The sequence below is a fragment of the Pleuronectes platessa genome, chromosome 15 (assembly GCF_947347685.1).
Source record: "Pleuronectes platessa chromosome 15, fPlePla1.1, whole genome shotgun sequence".
Classification (NCBI taxonomy): domain Eukaryota; kingdom Metazoa; phylum Chordata; class Actinopteri; order Pleuronectiformes; family Pleuronectidae; genus Pleuronectes; species Pleuronectes platessa.
Genome location: NC_070640.1, coordinates 5,559,438 through 5,578,576, shown reverse-complemented (window position 1 = coordinate 5,578,576; position 19,139 = coordinate 5,559,438). Strand labels below are relative to the sequence as shown.

General features: G+C 46.4%; 2 protein-coding genes across 4 annotated transcripts; one reads left to right on the top strand and one right to left on the bottom strand.

Annotated features, from left to right (window-relative positions):
• Positions 1–4,858, top strand: LOC128457649 (septin-4). 2 transcript variants are annotated; one of them, XM_053442432.1, is made up of 10 exons: positions 1–210; positions 496–582; positions 685–808; positions 1,281–1,415; positions 1,523–1,640; positions 1,730–1,831; positions 1,918–2,014; positions 2,556–2,718; positions 3,135–3,237; positions 3,327–4,858. In XM_053442432.1, exons 1-10 carry the CDS (start codon positions 201–203, stop codon positions 3,396–3,398), a joined length of 1,011 nt encoding a protein of 336 aa, XP_053298407.1. In that variant the 5' UTR covers positions 1–200; the 3' UTR covers positions 3,399–4,858. The 2 variants fall into 2 exon arrangements, with proteins under 2 accessions (XP_053298407.1, XP_053298406.1); XM_053442431.1 differs by lacking the exon at positions 1–210 and having other exon boundaries at positions 223–582.
• Positions 4,850–18,567, bottom strand: mntb (MAX network transcriptional repressor b). 2 transcript variants are annotated; one of them, XM_053442429.1, is made up of 6 exons: positions 18,271–18,567; positions 14,476–15,094; positions 14,345–14,386; positions 13,957–14,068; positions 9,746–9,938; positions 4,850–9,183 (listed from the first exon to the last, which is right to left on the bottom strand). In XM_053442429.1, the coding sequence occupies exons 1-6, from the start codon at positions 18,341–18,343 to the stop codon at positions 8,384–8,386; spliced, it is 1,839 nt and encodes a 612-aa protein (XP_053298404.1). In that variant the 5' UTR covers positions 18,344–18,567; the 3' UTR covers positions 4,850–8,383. The 2 variants fall into 2 exon arrangements, with proteins under 2 accessions (XP_053298404.1, XP_053298403.1); XM_053442428.1 differs by having other exon boundaries at positions 13,957–14,078; positions 14,346–14,386.
• Between the last annotated feature and the right edge of the window lie 572 nt (positions 18,568–19,139).

Here is a 19,139-nt window from a genome sequence, read left to right as displayed (position 1 = left end):
TCAGGTAACATTTTCATCTGTGATTTACTTAAAATGAAATCAAAAAAAGTATTTACAAAGATGTTTCCGGCAAAGTATTTGAGTTCTTCTATTAAATCCATTTCTGTCTGCAGGATCAGGACAAGGAGTATGTGGGATTTGCCACGTTGCCCAACCAGGTTCACAGAAAAACTGTGAAGAAAGGTTTCACGTTCACACTCATGGTGGCAGGTCAGTCCCTTAGTGTGTGTCCTCTCACTGAGAGACTGATTGTAAGACTGACTGAGGATGGTATCAAGACTGATTGTAGCATCTCTCCCCCCTGAAAACATACACATTACAAAAACCACCATCTTGTACAAATATCAAGAACGTATCAGGTCAGATCAGAGACATCACTGCCGGTTTGTCATGTTGCTGTTGTGTTGTGTCATCTGATTTTAAGAGTGAACAAGAACACGTGGATGTGTTGTTTTGAATCTGGGTTGAAGAGTGTCTCTCTTGTTCCCTCTGTAGGAGAGTCCGGCCTCGGGAAATCCACCCTGATCAACAGTTTGTTCCTCACTGACCTCTACAAAGACAGGAAGGTTCCTAATGCTGAAGGTGAGGCTACGTCATGTATCACTTGCATGTGGGACAGGTTCACGTCATCAGCTGTCAGTGAGGCGGCCACGACTTATGTTGCACTTGTGTGTTTGTCTGCAGAACGGATCGGTCAAACAGTCGACATCACCAAGCACACCGTCAGCATCGAGGAGAAAGGAATCAAACTGAGGCTCACCATCATAGACACGCCCGGGTTTGGAGACGCCGTCAACAACTCAGAAAGGTGAGGTCAGCATCTCTCTCCAGGTCAAAACCCAGACATGAACAACTGCTGCTTTATTGAACTGGTTCTAAGGCAACACAAGCACAGAAAATATGCTTTTATTTTGAAAATCGGTCATGTCAGTTCTTGGCCAGGAGTGTTTTAAGGGATTGGGGCCCCAGACAAGACAGACCTGGGGGAGCCTACATCAAACGTTCAAGCCTGACATGGACACAGTCTTTTTGGGGAGAGAGTTGAAGAGTTAATCAGAGACTACAGGCGTATAGAAGATGTCACAGGAAGAAACAACCGATGATCGTATTTACAAAGGATTCTCAAAAGATTTTCTTTGCTGTGAACTAATGTAATCGCCTGTTCTCAGGGCCCCCCCCTCTCAGCTCAGAGCCTGAAGCAAGTACCTCCTTTTGCCTTCCCTGTTTGTGGACGTCTCTGTTGCTGTTTCACTCACTCAGAGTTTATGTGTTTGCATCAGCTGGAAGCAGATCGAGGACTACATCGACGAGCAGTTTGAAAAGTACTTCAGAGATGAGAGCGGCTTGAACAGAAGAAACATCCAGGACAACAGAGTTCACTGCTGCCTCTACTTCATCTCTCCCTTCGGCCACGGGTACACTGACACCCTGGTGTTTGTCTTTTGCACATGTGGTTGACATAGATATTGTTCTTTTGGGTATATTTTTGTATGTTCGCACTTATGTGTTTTCCTCCCATCAGCCTTCGACCTCTGGACGTTGAGTGCATGAAGGCCATCCACGAAAAAGTCAACATAGTTCCAATACTGGCCAAAGCCGACAGTCTGACACAAGCAGAGATCTGCAGGAAGAAGAGGAAGGTATGAGATCTCACGTTGTCTTGAGTTTCAATCACATATAAGATAATCGCTCTAAATCTTATTTTTGTTGTTGTCTCCACGGACTCTAGATCCAAGAGGAGATGAAGCAGTTTGGCATCAACATCTACCAGTTTCCAGAGTGTGATTCAGACGACGACGAAGACATAAAGACGCATGACCAGATCCTCAAGGTTCTTCGGTTCATTTCTCATAATATAAATGAGTTGTTTGATCCCCCTCTGGACTGACAGCTCATTGGTTCTCCTTCTCTCTGCAGGACAGCATCCCGTTTGCAGTGATCGGGGGTAACGTTCAAGTGGAGAGCAAAGGTCGCAGATTCAGAGGTCGTCTGTATCCCTGGGGGGTGGTCGAAGGTAAAACACACAATCATATACACCAGTGACAATCATCATGGAGACATGATGTTCTTGGGTTGTCCGTCCCAATCTATGACCACGATATCTCAAGGACAGCCCAAGGAAATTTGGCACCAATATTGTGTTGGACTCACGGATTAACTGGTTGTATGTTAATGGTTTAAGGTCAAAGGTTACAGCTGCTGTGACCTCACAAATCAAATATTTTTACCATATGAACTTAATACCTCAGGAACAAATGAAGGGAATTTCTTCAAATTTTGTAAAACTTTTCACTTCAAAATAAACTAATTCGATTCTGGTGGTAGAAGGTTGAAATGCAAGGTCTCTGTGACTTCAAAAACAATGATCTTAGTTTTGTGAACACAATATCTCAAGAACCCTTTTAGGGAATTTCTTCAGCCACAATATCCTCATGTTTCTGTGAATGTGAATTCAGCCCCTTCACATCCTTTGTTCTCATTGCTGTTGTCCTGTTAAAAATACAATCAAAACCAGTGTGATCCAGCTACACGTTGTCCTGTTGTTCCAATCTCAGTGGAGAACCCGGCTCACTCTGACTTCCTGTTGCTGAGGAACATGCTGGTGAGGACACACATGCAGGACCTGAAGGACGTGACGCGGGAGACGCACTACGAGAACTACCGAGCGCAGTGCATCCAGAACATGACACGCATGGTGGTGCAGGAGAAGAAACGCAGGTGGGTGGAGGCAGGACAACTACACCTCCACTGTTTGAGTCACTGAGCTTCCAGTGCCTGAAACTCTAGCTTCCTGGACGAGAGATATTTGTATTTTATTGTTCTTTTCCATTGGTATTTTCTGGCAGAATGTAAGGGTTGAAATCGGCCACATTAAATTGGTACATGAAATGTTCTTTCACTACATATGTAATGGCTTATTTAACACATTGTTAAAATCCCAATGGTGAAGGAATGGGTAATTTCTTAAGCCTGATTTTTCCATATCATATATAAATCGTTTAAAGATCTCTTCAGGCCTTGTCTTACACTCTCAGATGTTTAAGAACATTTTAAAATAAAAGTGATTACAAATGAAACATACAATAGATGTTTATGCAGATTTTGTTCTTCTTCTTTGTCTGTGTGTGCTTTAGTTTGCGTGAGAAGTTTCACGAAGGCAGCGAGGACAACTTCCCTCTGCCGCTCGCCGCCGTTGACACTGAGACGGAAAGACTCATCTTTGAGAAAGACGAAGAGGTACATATGTTTTTTAATCACTAACTGACTCACTCACTGACAAATGTGACCGAACCTTGATCTACTCCTTTATTTGTCGGTGTCTGTAGCTGAGGAGGATGCAGGAGGTGTTTGAGAGGATTCAGGAGCAGATGCAGCACAGTCACAGAGGCGGCTGCTGATCCTCCCACGTGTCCCTCCCTGGGCGAGGAGACGGACCAGCAGCAAACAGGAAGACAGAGACAGAGACAGACCCCGTTTATAGAATGTGATGTCAGAACAGGAAACGAGCCACATGACATTCAGAGCCTTGTCTGATTATTGTTCTCCAGGACAATGCATGAATAGTGTGGTTTTCCCCAGTGGACGTGCACGAGACACAAGTGATTCCTATAAACCTGCTTTTTAAAATGAAACTAAAATCTCGTAAAAAAAACCTGCTTCGAATTGAAAGTGACTTCTGCGAAATCTTTAATAGTTCAAATGACAGATTCCTAATTTGACATGAATGTGAAATAGCTTCATTTGCCTGTTAATTGTCCGATTTACTTTTACTTTTATTTTGCTTAATATTTTATTATCTATGAATAGAGGCTTTTAAATTGTGCTAGTTCCACCAACAGATCATAACGACTTGTCTCAACCCAACACTTTCATTATATCTTCAAGAAAACCAGACAATAATATCTAAATATTTCTTTGTGCATCAAATTCAACTTGAAACTTTTGGGCCATGATGAATCTAAATATCAATAAGCTGCACTTAAAGTTTGTTGCTTGGACAACAGCTCCAGATAAATAGAAGAAGCTTGAACTTTGAAAAAGACTTGTCAACAAACGTAATCTGGACAAGTGAGAGAACTCAACTGTGAAAACTTCAAACTCTGAACAAGGACACAACACAGACACATGAGCTCTGTTAGATTTCTTCTTTGTTCAGCCAGGAGAAGCATGAGGAGCAGCCACAGGCTCAGTTTGGTGTTCAAGAGCACTACAGAAGCTCATAGGGGGATTTATCTAATCTGGAAGTTTCACTACGAGTCAACAGTTTCATTCTGTCGTCTCCAAGAAGGTTTTGTTTTCACCCTCACCCATTGTTTGTTAGTTGGTTTGTTTTTAAGCAAGATTACCAAACACACTACAGGATGGATTATCAACAAGGTTTGAAGATGGATGTGTAATAGATCAGGGAAGAACACATCAGATTTTGGCGTAGACCCGGATCAGGGGGCAGATCCAGGAACTTTCTTTCTTTATCATAGCAAGAGGCATTTTTCAACATTTTCACCAATGTCCAAGGAATTGATTCATGATGAAAATAATCAGCCATGTGTTTGGAGTGTGTGAAATTTGTTGCAGCTTGATAGAATTTAAGGAAATTGTTGAGCCTTGGCAGCCATTCTGGTTTTACTAATGTAATAGCACAGCTCATCAGTTAGTATCTTTGATAATTGTGTTGCGATGCCATCTAGTGGACATTGTGGTGATATTGGGTTTGTAACATGTAAACTGCATTTAAGGATTTTGTAACTTGTGAATGTGTATTTTTTTTATCTCTCAATTTTTCTGTAATGTAAGGAAGTTTTGTTTGTATATATTTTTTCACACGAGCAATAAACACAGGAGCAAGATGTGTTGTAAATGTAATAAGATTTATTAAGAATCTTTATTATTCATCAGCATAATTCTTCATTAATATGTTTTATCCATTATCATCATTGTTATCTTAAACAGTGGACAGATAGATCTAAAAGGCAGCCCAGAGTGTACAGGCGATATATAACTTAAAACTTTCTCCATAGGGAAAACATGTTTTTATATTCATATATAATATCAATGTAGCATGAGGTCCAAGATCCTGCCCACGTTATACAGTATTGTACATGGTCCCGAAAATAAACATGAAAACAAAACCTTTAAACAAAATGAACCTAAACGGCAATCTACATGCAAAAAAACAAACAAAGAAACAAGCATTTCAAATTGTAAGATACATACACTCATATGCCAAAACGTGCATACCATCACAAATTTACAAAACTTTCATACATACATACAAATATTACAAAACTCAAATTGAATATTAGACATCAGTTTGTTGTCAAGAAAAAGAGCAACAACTTTTTTTGTCATTTTCTTTTTTTTCACTCCCGCGCGACTCAGTCCAACTCACAAAATGGAAAAACTGTGAAAAAAACAAACCAACAGAAAAAAGCAAAACATGTATGACAGTAAATCTTTGTCTCTTCCATTCGCTCAGTGCGGACGTGTTTCGCCAGAGTTGTCACAGTGTTCAGGAAAACTGAGTATAGGCACACACCACAGCACCCAGACGGGCTCATACCATAAATCACCTCTGTGTACAAAAATAACTTGCCTGCTACACACACACACACGCACGCGCACTCTTTCATGCACAGGGCAAACTGTATAACCAAAGAAACAGAGCCATGCTACAGGTACAATAGGATTAACTATAGTACAGAATATAAAACATTGAATACACTCACATGTACACACGCAACATTGAGAAACAGCAGAAGAGGCAAAGGGCAGATCCACACACTGATGGGAGATCTGATGATGTGACACGTGTAGGCTGAGAAGAAGGCTCTGGAGCCACGAGCTGTTTGAGTGGGACCTTGAACACACACACCCACAGACACACAAAGAAAGTGTGCGACGCAACACATTTTTTCATTTTGAAATATAGAAACTGATTTTCTGGACTGGAGCAGAGGATTCAGCTTGATGTCCATTTATAAAACATTGGAGTGGAAAAAAATGCAAACGGATTTTCAACTTAATATTTTTGTGCTGTATCCAAACTTTGAGGTTAGGCTTTAAAAATCTATTTTCTTGGATTCCTCTCAGTCTCCACTGCAGTTTATCATGTGGCCAATGTTCTGTACTGTGTTAAATGTAACACGGCACAAAGCACCAGTCAGGATAACGTTCGACTGTTTTCAGGGACAAAGACTGAGGTGTGACACTGAAAGTGTTTACTCCAGGTTGTGCAGGAAGTTTGTGTTGTGTTGTGTGTGTGACGTCAGAATGAGGTCCAGGGGGAGGCAGCAGAGGGAGCTGTTGCATTAGAGAGAATAGAGGATGGAAACCCAAATTGCCCTGCGGTGTGTTAGAGGAACATCAGGAGGAAACCTGTCGCTGAAGGTTTTGAGAGCAGTAACATGGTTGTGTGAATGTCTTCATTTTCCTCGGCCGTCTTTTGAAATTTAAGTCAGCAAACATCTGATGAGTTAAAAACTTTTACATGTCGGCTTCAATCTGTGACAGGCCTTTGTTTGGTTTGGAACAGCACTGATTAAATCAATCGGACAGTAAAATATGTCCAAGAGACTTTAACATTCTCGCGACGCTTTCAAAATCCTGTAGAAAACAGATGATAAATAATTCTGACCATCTTTTCACTGTGGGACAGGTAGTGCAGTGAAGCATCAATGTACATTTGACTGGTTGCATGAATCAAGACAATATGCGAAAAATCTCACTCAAGATGTAACCCTAACCCTTTTAATGTGTTTTATGACTCATGATTCTGTGTTTTGGTTGAAATTCAACGTCGGTCCTGTTGCCTGTCGGTGTGAGCGAGCTGAGCCCCCATAGCCCCAATTCCTCCTCTTTAAACCTGCACCTCATCAGTGGGGGACACTCCACTGTGTCAGACTCTCCACTCAAGCCACCAGAAGCTGACGGCAGGACAGAAACCTCACACAAAGAAGACGAGGTTGTGTATTTTTTTAGCTGCAGATTGGTTCAAATGTCATTAAAGCATCACCACCTGCTGTTCACTCTTCTTCTGTAGCTATTTCCCAGGTGAAATGGAGAGGAACCTTCATTTGGAGGAAGCTGGAGACGACCAACCTCCTGAAACAAGTTCTATACTTCTGTACTAAGATCGAAGGTAATAGCAAAGGGGTGACAAGAAATTCAAGCAATGTAAATGAGGATCTTTTCTTTGACTGTCATTAAGATTTCATGATTTAGCTCCATTTAAAGCAACACTAAGTAACGTTTACTGAGCAACAGCGCCCCCTGCAGCCACAGCCAGAGTGATTAAGATGTTTTCAAGTAGAGGAAACTAAACTGTAACTCTACTCAGTGACCTGAAACGCAACTGAGCGGGGGATATTACCCATGATCCTCAGCTTCCTGAACCGGAATAGTCGCAGCTGTAACAAATCCACCAAATTCAGTTGAGATTTTATTCATATTCTAAAAGTTTGCTGCTGAATATACGAGATTAACTCAGGTTTTTAATAACTTCTTCATCTTTTTAACTGAGCTACAGTTCAGCTTTACTCTTCAACTCACTGCATCTGATTCTGACAATTGAATCTGTGTCTGTTCCACATCGTACATGCTCACCAGTTACATAGCGCAAAACCGGTCATTCGGGGGGGGGGGTGAAAGAGGAAACATTGTCTCTCTATTCAAAGTCAGCGAACCGTGAAGCCTTTGAATGAAGCTGCTATTTTTAGGTATAACATTGCTTAGTGTTGCTCTAACTTTTGTGTGTGATGTGGTCAACTTCACACTCTGTGTCCAATTTACTAGTGAGACCACTGAGCTGCTCTCAAACCCGTCAGTGACATTATTCCCCAACGAGGTCCCACATGACATTGAGATCACATGAATACAAATAGGGCACAGACTGTATTACCATGACAACAGCCAAAACGACAATCTGCCGTCTGTCGCTTGTGCGTTGTCCCTCGACGGGTGAATGAAGAGTTTAAGGTAAATCCTTGATGCCTGAGTGTGAACTGAGCTTATTGTGTTAGTGCTTCTTGTTGTAAAGGGAGGAGAGGAGGGAAGGAAGTAGAGAAGAAGGCAGAGGAAGAAAGGAAGGAAGGGAAAACAAGAGTTCCTGTCTTTGCAGCGGAGACAAATGTCAGTCGCATTCTCATAAACAATGGCCGGACCCCCTGACTCTGCTTTAGTCCCATTGTTCACAATCTAACAGAGCTGGGACCGAATATCTCGGGAGATATTTGTCACGAGTTTGTCCAGAAAACAGCTGATGATGTTTTCGTGACTTCATGTCCGTCAGAGACTCTTGGTTATAGATTGGAGTGTGACAACTTATCCAGAAGTTCTGAATCTTTCTCTCCTTCAGTTCGACCCAACGTTTTAGTTTTTTACTCTTTCAGGCCAGTTTGAGAGTGCTGACAGGGAACGTTGGGACCGTAACCATTGTGACAGGGTTCAGGACGGTCGCCTGTCCAACCAGTTGGGGGTGGGGGGCCAGCACTGCTGTGGGTTTCCCTAACGAGCCCCCCTGGCTGACCATGGTGGCGCTGTTTACCTGGGCTCCGTTAGTGTGAGCTTGAGGATTAGCCTGGACATGCGGCAGACTGTGATGGGTGAAGGTGTGAGTGATGTGTCCCATCATGGTGGGCTGGGAGACAGACACACCCTGGGGGTAAAGAGTCGGGAGGTGGGATGGCAGTGGAGCTCCCAGGTGAGCCACCGGGTGGACGGTGATATGTCCGATGGGCTGGGCGGTTATATGTTGGTGGTTGGCTGGAGCTGCCGTTAATGGCTGCGGGGTACAGGCGGTGGGGCCGGGTGACGGGGCAATGTGTGTGAGGTGCTTGTGATTGGCTGGCAGTGTGTGATTGACAGCTTGGATGACCGAAGGGTGGGAGACGGCGGCATGAGCGATGACGGTGGGCTGGACCTGCAAAATTGGGGGCTGAATGTGATGAGCAGGCAGATGGGGGGGCAGACCTGGGGCCGGAGCGATGACTTGATGAGGAGGGAGACCTGAGGGGGAGGGCGTGGTCAGGACTCCAGACAAAGGCAGGGCGGTGTGCTGGATGGACAGGTGAGGGGCGAGGAGCGGCTGGGCTTGTAGGATGGGAGGCGCTGGTTTGGTCAGGAGTGATGCAGCAGGAGGAGCGGAGACATCCTCGTCCATGTCCTGCTCAAAGTTGTCCTCTCCTTCTGTAAAGCAGAGAGGAGACCTGTCAGTCATCACGTCATGATGCAAGAAAACAGCTCCCTGTCCTCTGTGTGAACATGAACATTTATGAAATATAATTTCCACTGAAAGCCGGGTTGGGTACTGAACTCCAGGGACCGAATCACAGCTCAGATTTCGGTGCCAAGGCTTTGCACTGAAATAGACGTCCTGCTTACCGGCAACATAACCATCACTGCACGTGCCTAGTTATCATTACACTTAACTCTGGTGGAAACACACATTACGTTAGCCTCAACAACAAAAGGCCTGAAGCCTAACGGTGGAAAGTTTGTCTGTGAAAGGAACTCGACACCATGACGTGCAGCAAATGTTTGCCAACAATTTTCCTTTAAAGGGAGGAACAAGAAAAACCCTTTTAAAAGCACAGGTACTGGAAGCCATCCAAACGATACCCAACCCCAACCGAGAGACAGTTGAAGTGATATTCAAACTGAATCTAACCATCTATCTCTCCCGTGCCTCAAATGTACTTGTTGGTTCTGTGTAAGAGTATCGACTCTAGCTGTTGCATCGTCACTGTACCTGATGCAGTGGACGTGGAGGCCTGGTCGTCCTCCGGCTGAATGGTCTGTCGCAGGACCTTGTCGACCTCCGTGACGTCCATGCACTGGCCGAGCTCGTTCTTCAGCTCGGCCAGCCGCTGCTGCGTGGCGATCTTCTCTCTGGCCAAACGCTCCATCTCGTGCTCGTACTCCTTCTCCTTGCGCTTCAGAGTCTTCCGGGGGAGACACAGAGAGCAGAGGACAAAATACGGTTAAAAACACATCTAACCTCCACTTCTACAGATGAGAGAAATACAACACAGGCTATACCAGCTCAGATAAAAGTCTTTGTTCAGCTTAGGCCAAACAACATGCGTGAAAAAAAAGAATATCTATTACAAAAGGTTCAGGTCGGTTCCCACAGCATCTTTTTCATTGTTTCAAAACAGTCTCAGATCTTCCTGTGTTGATCTGAGATTCTCTCATCATCATAAAAACTGTCATCGCTCATTTAACTCATCCTGATAGATGCTGCTTTGAGGGTTTTTCCCTCTGTGTTGAGAAAGCCCAACACAAAAAAAAACTATTAATACGACACAGATGGAGGAAGTGTAGAGTTTGTTTCAACAGCAGGAGCAAATTAACAAGGCAAATAAGAGAAGACAAGGAGATAGAGGGCAATAAATCATACGTAGGAGAATGAGGAAGTAAGAAATGAGGGCCTGGTTGTGTCTCTTGTAAACAAAGATCCAGGCCACTGATGAAGAATAAACCTCATGCACACTATGAAGTGAGGATTAGTTTAAAATATCTACAATTCAAAAGAACTGGCATTGCACTGGCAGGAAAAAGGAATTAAGGCCAATTTTCTGCCTGGCTCCCTCACACAACACTGAAACACGATGATCTCTGCACCATCCCAGTTTCACACACCAGCAGGAAGACAGGCCTGCAAATTCAAGCATGCTGCTATTGTCTGCGTCATCTACAGCTCCGCCTACTTCCTGGATACCGCATGTTGTTTTTATAAGACAGATCAGGGTTGGAGTTGGAGTGGACGTCCTGCCGTCTTCTGCTGCCAACAATCACACCAATTCATCATCAACCCGGCCATGCTTATGTCACTGGATTATAGTCACATACAACAGAATCAAAGCATTCACTCCTGGCACTGCCCTGTCGTCCGCAGAGTTGTAAGAGACACGTGTGTTTGCAGATTTGGCAACGAGGAGGAAAAACAAAGCGAGAGACACAGAATTATTTGGAAAGAGGGAGAGTGCAGCTCTCCCCGCCTCACCACGCCATCCCTGTGACCCAGTTTCTGTGCGGGTCAGCTGACGCCTGAACAACAAACCATACGACAGACTAAGAACATTAGCACAGCTTACTTGGGAGGTACGGGGGGGAGGGAGGGGAGGAAACGGGTGGATAAAGGAGGGCAGAGGCTGTTGAACAAAACTGAAATCTAAAAATCTGAGAAAAAAAAGGGTAGAGAAGTGATTTACTGCAGCCCAGAGAGAAAAGAAAAAAGCTTGAGATACAGGAAATGAGCACAAGGGGACACATGATCCTACTACAGGGCGCTCTCTCACTTCACTGAGCAGAGCCGCTTCCTCCACAGGCACATGACGGCCTCACACGCGTCTCCTCAGCGCTCTCTGAAACGGTTTCAGACCTGGTGAACTCGCTCATAACAGCTCAACACCCCTCATGTGACTGGTGATTATTATATCACCAAGGAAACAACTTCCACCCATAACCGTTTCCTTGGCAACCTCATCTGTGAGGATCTGGCTGCTTGAAAATAGAAATTTTCAGGAACTATTCAATTTGGTGGAGGAACAAGGGGGTAATTATATTTAAACGGTGACGTTACTGGATGTTTGCCTGTAGGGTGCGTCAGATCAATCCACACCCTTCCCCCTTTCCCTCCTCTCCATCCCACACTCCTTCTCCTTCTACACCCCCATACATCCATCCATCTCTCCTTGAACACCCTTCCCCCCTGTTCCCCTCCTCCTTCACCTCAGCTATGCCTCCTTTATTCTTCCTCTTTCATCAGAACTACTCCCTGATGAAAAAGGTGCAAATATCTCAAGAGTGATGATATTTGTCCTGACAGGCGTCTCTGCATTAATCACACACACACACACACACACACACATCTGCAATAGGAATGACGACAGCACCGAGAGCCCTGGATGATCAATCCAACAGCATCAATGACCATCGACAAAATGACCAATAACCTGGATTTGACTGGTTTAATCTCTACATCACACAACCTCATCTGCACTTTCCTGTGAAGACAGACGGGGACAAACCGTCTGACTACAGTGTCCTGGACCACCTGCTGCCTGTTGCTATGGTAACCAAGTGTTCGGTACAGAGGACAGAGGACGAGGTGAGGGGGGAGAGAGAGAGAGAGAGAGAGAGAGAGAGAGAGAGAGAGAGAGAGAGAGAGAGAGAGAGAGAGAGAGAGAGAAAAAAGGGCGTGACAGACAGGGGTCGGGAAGACAAAGGAAATCTGATCTGAACTATTCCCCCTGTTATAACCATGGCAGTGGTGCTGCCCTGCTCCGTTCACGCTGTCTGCCGCTTCTTGCCCTCGCCCTCCCTCATTCTCTCTCTCTCTCTCTCTGCAGTCGAACAGGTCGGAGTGGTGGAGCTACGGTGACGTCATCGAGCTCGCACTAGCCATGTGCTCAGCTCTCACATGGCTGAGGGAGAGGGACTGAGCTTATAGGACGAGAGGCAGCAAGAGGAGAAGGGTGAAAAAGAGAGGGGGGAGGGGCGGCGAGTCACTCATCTATAATAAACAGGCCGATGAATGCACTGGCCTAAATATAAAGATGATAATAACTATTTCTGGAGGTTTAGTTGGATAAAATGGGGGCATATGCTTTTCGCAACATGGACGCAGGAAGTTATGTCACCAGTGTTTAGGGACGAGGCTCTATAGCTTTATTTATCGCAAAAAATCTATCTATCTATCTATCTATCTATCTATCCATCATTCCAGAGCTTTCCATTTTGAATGTTGTGGATCTGGTGTTGTGTTGATAGCTTAACAGACCTCTGACTCACATGAGAGGCTGCGTCTGTGAATATTCAAAAAAGATTTGCTTGATGAATCAGTAATCAGTTCTTTAATTTGTTCGATTAACCTCCTGTGGACGCACTTATTTAATAATTGAGTCCTGTTGCTGAGTGGGATGATAACATTTCTTTTACAACATGAAAAACGGTGCAGTCCGGATTTCCTCACCAGCAGCTCTGATCTGCTGAGCATCAAACACCAACTCGTGTCACCGAGTGCCTCAGATCCTCCCGTTGTGCTCCCTGAGGGCTGATCCCAACATCTTGAAGTTCTCCCATCTAACAGATTAATTTAGCTTCTTCCACTGCCTCCCCATTGAAGTCTCAATCATGACACAAAAAAAAGAACGACTGCATCCAGCTCCGGGCCTCAATTCCTTTCTGCCAGAGCACAAAAATCTCCTCTCATCTACTTCCTAGGACTGAAGACTCCTCCCTCCCCCACACCACCCTCAGATCAATTTCTCCGATATTAACTATTTTTTCTACACAACTACTTTATACTGCAAGTCTTTCCACACAATCTTGTTACTCCATCTTCTTCTCAGGTTAGTTAATACTTGGTTCCCCGACAGAACAAGATAACAGGCTGGAGTAACACAACGTCTGACCGAAAGGCCAACAACAAGTCCACAAAGCCATGAACTCCACAAAATTCCTGCCCAATTGGGTCTGGACCTTCTGTGGAGTTTGCTTTTCACATATGAACGATGCAGCCGGAGATTCTTTGGCCGGAGGACGATGAATACATTCCACTGCAGAGATCACTTGTTTTTCTTTACAGCACCAGCGTCTGACTTAAATCACCATAAAACTCTCGTGAAACCTTCACCTGTGTCTTCTACATGTCTGGAGAATGTCAGAAGGTTATAAGAGTTGAGTGCATATATTTTGCAGACTATTCACCACTTTCTTACAGACTGATTCATCATAATTAGGCAGATGTCACCTCATGGCCACAAGACACTAACAAACAAGAAATGCCCGGCTTAAAAAAAGCAGCATTGTGCCTTTAACACTGAATTCTGGTCTCAGAGCTCGAGAAAGATGAAAAACAAAGATGATGAAAAACAAGAAGCGAGTGGTACCCGGAAAAAAGGCAGGAAACGTAAAGTGGAAGAGCTGTGAGAAATGTATTGAATCCCTCCTTACCTGTATGTAACGCAAAGCGCTGCGGAGAACACTGAGGTTGGACGTTTTCTTCTCGTCAACATTTGGAACGTTCTTCTTCAGCGTCTCAAAACAGTCTTTGAGGTGCGCTCGCCTGGAGGGCCAAGAATTGAAAACGAGAAAAGACCCACACTTTTGATTTGGTTGTCACTTGCTAGTCGTCTTGGAGAATATTCACAATGTGGCAGTAAGTCGATCATTAGTCTGAAGGGGTGAGGGTGTTGAGTTTTCTCTGTGTTAGGAAATGCTAGGACCTTTCCTAAAACACTTGATAAAACAAAAAAAAACATGTATGTGTGTGTTGGTGAAGCTAAAAACAACAACACTGCTGTTTGGTCAGTGCAACAAAGTTCTGATTAAGATGACTCACCTGTTCTTCTCCAGTTTATTGTGAACCTCTCTGGTCCCCGCTCTGAAAACACAGGAGTAAACGATCAAACACCACCATGAGGTCACTGGTTAGTTACTGGTATCAACTCTGATCAACACAGACAAACTGACCCTCCTGGTCTCCTCTTCCCTTCCATCCCCCTCATGTCTTCCATCGTCACGCCGTTCGGCCGGGGCTGAGGCGTGGGCGGGGCTTGATGGGGAACCAGTGTATGATGAGAGCTAGAGCCATTAATGCTGATGGAGGTCGGGTACTGAATCTGAACCTGAGGCTGTGATTGGCTGGGCTTTGCTCCCATCAGCTGCTGACCAGTCTCTACTTTTATCTGGGGCTGACCAGTCTCTACTTTTATCTGGGGGGCGCACAACAGGGGACGAGAGGCCGGCTGCTGCTGCGGCGGGGGGGAGGAGGAGGAGATCTTCACCGGCGGCGTGGAGCCGTTGAGTGACGTCGCTGCCGCAGCCATCGGCGTTGGGAGAGGCAGCGGTGGGACCGACGGCGTCGAAGTGACAACTGGGACCATTGGGATGATGGTGATGGGAACTTGATGAGGTTGGAAGGAGAGGGGCGGCGGGGCGGGAGGGTGAAGCGGCTGTTGACGGTGAGCGCCATCACCCCAGCTGATGTGGTTGGCTCTGACCGGCGGAGACGACGATGACGTCACGAGTTCCACACGCCGTGACTCCGCCTCCCTGTTGATGAGCTCCTTCGCTTTGCGTTGCTCCTCCTCTGTGAGAAATGACAAAATGGAAGCATCAGTAAAAAAGTGATAAATCATTTACAAGCCAATAAGAACATAAGGAAATATGAAAATACCAATAATATGTACACTGTAGAGGATCACTCGAGGCGGAGCAGGACTGCACAGATTAACTATATTAAATGACAGGGGCAGGTTATTTCACTAATTCACTCAAAATGAGCATAAACAGATTGGACTTTAGGAAACAGATGGATGACACCAGTACAGCTGGGAATACAATCTATTTTTTATTTTCAATTCATTTATTTTCCTTCCCATGTTATAAATCCAATATATACAAATTTCATCTTATTTGTGACACGTTCACACCATGTGCACACAAAGCATGATGTCATCGGTGGAATCAGACAGTGGGTAGGGAGAACAACACGTCTGCATCTCTTTCTTGACTGGAGAGAACCCCCCCTCTGTCTGCCCTCGGATTGGACCAGTCCGGCGTTGAGCATGCTCCGACCCATGAGCTGTGTCACGGCCGTCTAACTGACAGCAGCGGACCGATGTCACAGATCCCCTCAGCTGGGTCGACCACAGTCGCCACCGTGCCACAATATAAGTGGAGCATTGTTGCATTTAACACGAAAGCAAAGGAAACTAAAAATATGTTTGAAGAAAAGAATCACACACGTGCAGAAATGTTCCCACGCTGCGCCCACAGAATACACACAGACACACACACAGACACACACACACACACACACACAGACACACTCAAAGGGATGTGGAAAGCCCTCAGTTACCATGGTAACGGCCACTTGAGAAACAGAAGATCCCAGGGATTCCTCAAACCTGCACCGCGCCGACACACAAAGCCCATTCACAACCACCTCAGCTGCCGGGAAAACACACGCAGCACATGCCAGCGTGCTCGGCTGCGTGTTGAGTAACATTTCATTCTCTACGTGACGCTGCAAACACACAACGATGACACAACTTCCGTGCACCTCCATGGTTCAGCTGAGACAGAAGGCCTGCTCAGCGAGACACTGTGGTCACGATGAGACGCACAACAACAGCTTTTTAAATTCTATTGGATGTGACAACGAGAAACGATAATAGAATCAAAGCCGACTGAAGATATTGCACCATTTGTCCATCTGTCATTTTACAGCAAAAAAGACGGGATCAGTTAATCAGAGAGATAAGAATAAGTTGCAGCTATAAAGGCATCGTTCTCTTCTATAAAAGAGCAGGACGTAAAATGTTAACAATATTTGTCAAGCAATAGTTTCTGATTCACAGCTATTGTCAGTTTGTTCTCCAGTAACACACATGTATGCTTTGGACACAAGTGTGATGCAGGAAAGTATCATTTTTTAATATATATCACTACAGAAAATGACCATATTCATTAAAGACCAACTACATTATTGATTAATCTGCCATTAATCAGTTTAATATGAATGAATGGAAAAAAAGAACAAGTTAATACAATGAAAAAATTCAATGGAGCATGAACAGAAAAAAGATTAAACCCACATATGAACCTAGAATTTAACCCACACAAATAAATCAATGGGAGCCATCATTGAAAAGCATTAAATCCTCATAATCCCGATGGCAGTAACACAGCAGACTGTTGTTATCGACTGTTATTAAACGAATTGCTGCTTCGTCTCTAAATCAATGAATCAACTCATCGATCCTCTGACTAGTCGTTGCAGTTCTAACGGTATCATGATTTCTTGGTGGTGGGGCTCAGCGACACCGTGGCTCCTGCTGAGAGGAGCTGGAGTTTGAAGAAGGCACCGAGGTCATTTGGGAACAGCTCACAGCAAAGTGAACACGCTGTACAGTCTCTATGTCTGCTGATGAAACTCTCTCTCTCAGGAAGGGGGGGCAGATCAACCGGGAAGTAAAGGTAGTATCTGACATGAGTTGATTCTTATTGACAAGATGTTTTTTGTAGAATCATCCCCACACCAGACGGGTGAAGGTGATAAAAGCTGCAGTGGACAATAAAAGTCTGAAACGGATGCTTTAGGACCAATCATATTGTAGCTCTTGTAGTATGTACCACACACACACACACACACACACACACACACACACACACACACACACACACAATGCCCCAGATTGTCATACGCAGGCTAACGTAAATTACATAACTCCTGCATTGAGAGAGGCTGGGCTTGGGGGGGGGCAGAAGAGAGCACAAGAGGTTTGCCCCACTCCCCCCCCCCACACACACACACACAGACACTGTCAGTAGGCTGAATAGGAGGGGCGGGGACGAGGCGTGTACGTGACTGTGTGTGTAGTTGTGTATCTAGGAGGAGGGAGGGGGCTGTGTGCACGTGGTCGATGTGGGCGCATCCTAGCACGCGGTAGGGTAAGTATGCGGAGGGGGGGGGGGGGGTTGTCGTTTACCCTGACACGTCATCAGAGGAGGAGAAACACTGAGAGCTCCCCCACCCCCAGTATTATGTCTATTGACAGCTCATAGGCTTCTGATCGGGGGGGGGGGGGGACACCGAACAATGATTATCGATACTTTGATATATAAATACGCTGTCGTGCACGCACACAAGCGAGTAAGCGCGTGAGTGTCATGCGGGAGCTGCGCGGTGTCACGGTGTTATGTAAAGAGACGCGCCGGTGCTCGCCACCGCCCTGCCGCCGCCCGACGGCCACGGAGCCCGGGGGGGCCCGGTGCAGACGGAGAGCTGCAGGCACACCGTGACCGCCATTACCGAGTTAGAGGAGTTCACGGGGATCGAACGCACGCGGCTACACAACAAAGACACCACACATGAACTGTGCACGGGCTCTGTCGGGAACTCCCTACACACACACACACAAACGCAGAGAGAGACACAAACACACACACACACACACAAGGGCGAGAGCGCGCAAAGTAGTTCGGAAAAACAACTTCGTCTGTTTCCGCCTTTACAACAGCAGCGCGTGCACTGACGAATAACGCACCGCTCGGGGATGAGTCGGTACTTCCCGGTCACTCGAGCCCCGTTTCCTTTTGGAGCACAAATAAATACTACACACTCTTGCGTGCGCTTCCGCCCCGGTTGCAAACGCGAGCCCGGGGGTTCGGTAGTAACGGGAAACGGTGCCCGAGCGCACGCCGCCGCCGCTCGGTGTCACGTCCGGTCAGCACGACGCAACGCTCCGCTGGTCCACTTACCACGTGCGATCTGTTGTTGCTGGGCCTGCCATTCCAGGTATCTGGCCGCCTCCAGGAGCGTGTCGATGCTCATTGCGCGGAAACCCTCGCGGCAGGCGACCCGGTGGCCCGGGACCGAGCGAGCGAGGGAGGAAAGAGACCCGAGCAAGGGGAGGGTGAGGTCCCGCTGGGAAGCGCCGTGTGCACAGTTCACCGCCGCAGGCCCGAGCGGCTCGTCCCCTGTGCTGCTCCGGGAGGATGAAGGGGAAACTTCGACCCGTCTGAGCGGAGAGTAGATCCTTGCATACGTGAAAAAAAAAAAAACAGGATTGCAACAAGATGGCGATGCGAGCACGGGAATACACACAACAAGGCGAGTCGTGTTCTCGTTAAGATCCGCCCCTCCCGGATTCCTGCCCCGCCCCGTTACTACGGACGCCCGCAAAACCAGGCGCTCCGCACCGCTCCCGCGCGGTTCCTCCCCCGCAGCCTCGCGCCCTCACGAGCTCCGCTGTGCTTCCTGGTTCATCGTCACAGCGGGAACCGCGTCTATTCACGAGCTCCCGGAGCAAACCCCGCATACGGTTGCCGTCGCGTTCCCCGCAGGCCCCCGGGAGACGCTGAATCCTCCCGCCGCGCACCGGGCTCCGCGTTTTCGCTCCCGCACGTGGCCCGCAGCGCATGAAAAGCAGTCGGGCGTCGGCAGACCAATCAGAGCTCAGAACAACAAGGCATGGTGCTGGTCCACATGGGCACCCGCCCGGCGCGAGCGGCTCATTTGCATGGCGAGTGCGTGACTGGCCACCCTGCTGTCTCGAGACCAGGGCTGTCGATCAAACTGCGAGGGGCGGGGCATAGCCGTGTGTGTGTGAGGGTGATTACCATCGACG

Coding starts and splice junctions, on each gene's coding strand:
- mntb (XM_053442428.1), bottom strand. CDS start 18,343: ATGAGCATCGACACGCTCCTGGAGGCGGCCAGATACCTGGAATGGCAG. Junction 14,387..14,475: donor GGGAAGAGGAGACCAGGAGG/GTCAGTTTGTCT, acceptor CTGTGTTTTCAG/AGCGGGGACCAGAGAGGTTC. Junction 14,079..14,345: donor CAATAAACTGGAGAAGAACA/GGTGAGTCATCT, acceptor TTTTCAATTCTT/GGCCCTCCAGGCGAGCGCAC.
- LOC128457649 (XM_053442431.1), top strand. CDS start 444: ATGTGTTGTTTTGAATCTGGGTTGAAGAGTGTCTCTCTTGTTCCCTCT. Junction 2,015..2,555: donor TCCCTGGGGGGTGGTCGAAG/GTAAAACACACA, acceptor TTCCAATCTCAG/TGGAGAACCCGGCTCACTCT. Junction 3,238..3,326: donor TCTTTGAGAAAGACGAAGAG/GTACATATGTTT, acceptor CGGTGTCTGTAG/CTGAGGAGGATGCAGGAGGT.